Source organism: Montipora capricornis, chromosome 5 (genome assembly GCF_036669925.1).
Source record: "Montipora capricornis isolate CH-2021 chromosome 5, ASM3666992v2, whole genome shotgun sequence".
NCBI lineage: Eukaryota > Metazoa > Cnidaria > Anthozoa > Scleractinia > Acroporidae > Montipora > Montipora capricornis.
Window position 1 is genome coordinate 14,962,731 of NC_090887.1, and position 5,000 is coordinate 14,967,730.

The window sequence follows — 5,000 nt, forward strand, 5'->3', positions numbered from 1 at the left end:
TATTTGGATTCACTGGTGGTTGGGTGATGTGCACCCGCAGTAGAGGTGAAACAATAGTTGCCAAACGGACCATCTTTTGTACATTGATTAGGTTTCCATCGATCATGTCTTTGACAGCAGTGTGCAAAGCAATGAGATCCTTCAGCTGAATACCTGTAGAGAGAACAACTTCGTCGTTAATCAGTTGCCAAAAACGTAACAGAGCGACTTTTATATGACTTTGAAAAATAAACGTAAAAACAGAACGTAAACAAAAATGCAAAACATTTAATTGGCTTATCAGACAACAACAAACGAGCGCGAATTTTCATTGGCTTAGTAGCGAACGTGGACACAAATAACGTCATCTCTTCATGGAACTTTCTGGAGAGCGATCGGCATTTCGCTTTGACGTCATTTGAAACGCAGTAATGTGATTGGGTAAACGAACTGTTTACTGCCCACATTAGAAGTTTCCTTGGTGGGAAAAAGGAGAAGCTTTGTTTTAATCTTGCCAAACATTGGTCCGTAAAACAAATTGCGAACACTTTCCAGGTCATAAGAAAGTCGCTCTAAAGCAAATACAGTATTGAAGATCTGTACACGACACTGCTGGACCCTGCTGATAAACTTCGAGAAGCAAGGGATGGTTAACTTCCACAATTACCTTTTTGGCACAAGTTTAAATGTAAAATTAGTAAGTGAAATTGGATGAAAGTAGAGAGGAGTGCAGTTTGTATAGAGCTGAGATCTCATCTTCTACCCATGTGACAGGGGATCCATTTCTAGACTCAAGTCGAAATTTTTGAAGAATCAAAATGCTGTAATGGAGCATCCGTCAAACTCATAGCAGTAAAGGAAAAAGATACCTTTCGGTTTCAAAAGTGTCTCCTACTTACAGGGCATACTGTTCAAGATTATTGCCATCTCAAGCTACGTGCCTATCCTTAGAACCAGTCACTTTACAAAGAATGCAAGACCTGAGTCTAAGGTCTTGGAGATACAATAATAATGTTTTGAACCTGAAAGATGTCTCTCTCTCCTTTACATTTAAAAAGTACAGCATTTACCGGTACATCTTGTTTAACAGACGGGAACAAGTTACATAACTTACCTCTAAATCAGTTCATTTTGTTGTTGAGTAGTTTAGAACCATAACAAAAGAAAGAAGAAAACGCATTCATTAGCTTTGTGTCAAAAAAACTAATATAGGTAAAACACTGTTTAATTGCCTGGATGACATTAGAAGAATTCTTTGGCATGTGTATGAATGATTCTCCTGTATCTCAGAGTTAAAGAACCCGAGCTAACGGGGTGCTTCGACAGTCACAAACGCAACACTAGCGAAAACGTTATGTTATCATTGTGATTGCTGCCTCGTTCATATAGCACTCTAATAACCTGAAGATAACATGCTCAACCACTGCCAGGTGCACTTACAGTAATTTTGTTTCGAGCATGCAGTGCACCAAATGAGAGGCAGGTTTCGGGTCACACCCCAGAAAAAGCTGAAGACCAGTCTCACCTAATAGAGGGACAGGGCTTTAAAAAAATTGTATAGAAACCCTTTGGCACTGACCCAAATTTCAGATTCCCTAGTAGCTTTTTTTTCTCTTGCTGCCCTGTTTGCATTAAAGCAATTTCCTGACCAACTATCGGGGAAGCATATTAACCTCATGGCTGATAACACTACAGCTTTCTTTTTTCTCTCTCTCTTTTTTTTTTTTAAGGGAAAAAAAAAGTTTACAGTTACAAAATAAAACAAACTAGTGAACAGAAGTAGACAGTAAAGTAAATTAAAGTTATAAGGTAGCTAAATACATGTCTGAAAAGCGCATTGATATGTTATCTTACGGTAAGGCGGAACTGTTACAAGTATATTTATTTGTACATATGGCTATTTGTTTGATTGTCGCTCAATGTGAAGGTGTAACAGGGATAATGCGAGACTAACTTTTCTGTCTTACTTTACTTTAGAAGTTTTGTCAAAGGATCCCATTTCTTATTCTCCTTGGTAGCTTGCCTTTAATACTAATCTGGGTGTTGTTGAGAACACTTGCCTGCACTCTTTTGTGGTTATGGTACATGTATCTACTATAAGTAAACTTATTGACTTGACTCTACTATACACTGTAGCTAATGATATACCCACATTGAAACTTACAAAATTGGTATAAGGAACCCAGAGGCATCACCCAACGCTTTCCTGTAGAGGGCGTAATTCCCATCAGAAGACAAAAACTGCATCAGAAGCGTCAAGAACTGAAAAATGTAGATGTAGTGAACATGTTAAGTATACACATAACATCAAATTTTCTTTGTCTGACCTGGTGAAAGATGAAAATACGATGGGACTTAAGGTCCCACCCCTACAAGGTATTCATCCAGGGCCAGATCAAACCACCAGGCCCGGGTTGTTTGAAGCATGGTTAGCACTAACCAGTGTTAAATACCATGGAAACCTACAGAGTATAGGTTTTGATACCTCTTAATCAACGGTTAGCGCTTACCAAGCTTCGAGCAACCAGCCCCAGGACCTGATCTGCAATCTACTCTTTCCCAACAGCGTGCAACTTCTTTAAAGTCCACCAGAATTTTAATACAGAGTTTAAGATCTACGACGCAACGGTAACAAAAACATCATTTAAAATTGCAAGTTCAGGTTTATTATTATTTTTTCATCATTACATCGTTGTCTAACTTCTAAAAACTAATGCAACTTTCCAGGAACTGAATTAGGAGGTGCGTTGATGAAGTTACAATAGGAAATTCAAATTCGGTGCCTTGTGTTCACATTCTTCACAAAACTTAAAAATTGGTCACTTGACGTCGCAGATTTGCAAAAAACGTGAAAGAAATGTACAAAAATGAAAAAAATGCTCGTGCAGATCGTGCAAGTTATTGTTTTTGCTCATTAAATATGCAAAATTTGTGACATTTTCTTTGCCGTGGTGTTGAAGATTTTAAACTTCCTAATGAAACTTGTAAGATGCGGTCTTTAATAGGTTTACAGTGCTTATACACCTTCCACCTGAAGACTTGAAGTCAATCCATTTGAAAGTGGATGCATTGATTAAAAAGTCAGCACTTTCTCCTCAGTTATTATAAGACCCTAGTCTGATGCTCTATCTTCTTGTACACTTGTACAGGACAGTCATAAGGGCCAGAGGCTGGGATTTTCCCGCCTACCTACAGTTTCATCCCTGCCTACTTAATCCATTGACTCCTCAGACCTGGGGGTTCCCCATTGACGAGTAAAATCGTCTGTAGTTTTCGGTTATTTTAACGGGAGTGTCTCAACAACTTTGCAACTTGTTGTAGCTTTTAAATGGCATTTGAAAGTGTTTTTGGTCTTGTCACAATAAAGATGATAAACCAAAGTTGCTGTTTTACAACACTTTGATGTTCATAATTATTAGGGGTAGTGGTGTTTCCTCCATGAAAAACCATGATAGGATAAAAATATACTTCTGTTCTCTGAGATATTAGCTAACAATTTCCCTCAAGCTAAATTATGACAGTGACATTGACTGGAAAGATTGTTCAAAACGGAGACAATATAAATTGAATTGCTCTCACCTCTTTACAATCAAGAGAGAGTTGTTCCTGTGTTTGGTGTAATCTTGATATCGCTGAACTTGTCAACCCCCCTGCTACTGCCATCAAGCCGTTGAAGTTTTGTAGGTCCTTTAGATGCTGATCAAATAAACAAGTACAATTAATATTCACATCAACAAGAGGGTACATGTAACCTGATCTTTTTTCTCTCTTAATTTTACTCTCACTGACTATCGATTTATTTACACATCCACTCCTCAAATGCCCTAGGACACTCCCAGTTCATTTAAATAAAATCGTCTCGTATTAGCCAGAGTAAAATCCGTCAAGTCTCACTCCTCAGGGGTCAATGAGTTAAGTCAACTTGCTTACTACCGCTTCAACACCCTGCGAGCAGAGCCTCCTTTTGTCTTTTTCTTTACTAAGGAGGAGAAAATGAGGCTCTGCCCGAATCGCGTCAACTCTTTGAAGCCGCCGCAGCCCGAACTTCTGGACCAGTCAATCTTTTTTTCTCTCGTTAAACTGGTTTTTTCAGTGCGAGCGTCCGTTTAGTGACAAAACCCATGGTTATAATTGAGCCCGCTGTACCATGAAAAACCAAAATGGCGGCGAGATCTGGCATCTTAGGCTTGGGTTCGCGACTGTATCCTGGCAACATGCAGCGCATATTCAATAAAGATCTTACTCGATTCATGCAGAGCCTTTTTCAAGAAAACCAAAATCGAGCAAGCAAAAGAAAGGCTCTGCTAGCAGTGTGCCGCTTCAAATGCGGCCATGTATTTTATCATATCAAGGTGCCCTGTAAGAGACCCTTGTGGGATGCTGACAGTTTGCTATCTGCCATCACAAGAAGTGAAATGACAAAGAAAAAAAAGCCAAAACAATGATATGGAAACAAACAAAGAAAATGAGGCAGGGCTGTGCTCTAGCAATGCCATGTGGCTCCTGGTGACTAGCTTTTGCCTTTGTGCGACAAGGAAATCTTACATTTGTACAAAAATTAGCTGCTGGGCACCCTACATTTCAAAATTCCAAAGCTTTGGGATCCCTAAATCATTAATTCTTAGAGGATAGCCGTGTGGGATATTCTACAATCTGAGTCACCCATCCCTTGCCCAAAAGAGATTAATTTTTGTGATGAGCACAAGCACATGGTGACACGTATCTACCAAGTGTGATAAAACTGAAACTCAACCGGATGTTAGAGGTAGTCTGCCTGTGGCATCCCACAGAAATTTGCTTGACACCCCTGAGAGCACAAGTTACAGTTTTATACTATCATGGCTACCATGGCTAAGACCAGCTAATTTTGCCTGTCATAGCAGCACATCTTCCCCCCCCCCCCAAGGATATTGAATCAACTACCTCTCTGTCCATTCCAATCATTGTGCTGCCATTTTTACACAACTTACTTTAGCTGTTTGCTGAAACTTTTCCATACAGGAAGCTCTTTCCTCTGGTGT

At 39.5% G+C, this 5,000-nt stretch overlaps 1 protein-coding gene across 2 annotated transcripts in view; it reads right to left on the reverse strand.

Moving 5' to 3' along the window:
* The window catches only part of LOC138049596 (ras guanyl-releasing protein 3-like), a 36,956-nt gene that overhangs the window by 20,713 nt on the left and 11,243 nt on the right, over nucleotides 1-5,000 (reverse strand). For both annotated transcript variants that reach the window (XM_068895966.1, XM_068895965.1), the window contains exons 7-10: nucleotides 4,950-5,000; nucleotides 3,559-3,675; nucleotides 2,144-2,241; nucleotides 1-155 (exon numbers count right to left, since the gene is read on the reverse strand). The exon at nucleotides 1-155 is cut by the window's left edge and continues 23 nt beyond it; the exon at nucleotides 4,950-5,000 is cut by the window's right edge and continues 123 nt beyond it. In XM_068895966.1, the coding sequence (XP_068752067.1) occupies nucleotides 1-155; nucleotides 2,144-2,241; nucleotides 3,559-3,675; nucleotides 4,950-5,000 (421 nt within the window). The remainder of the gene's footprint in view (nucleotides 156-2,143; nucleotides 2,242-3,558; nucleotides 3,676-4,949) is intronic.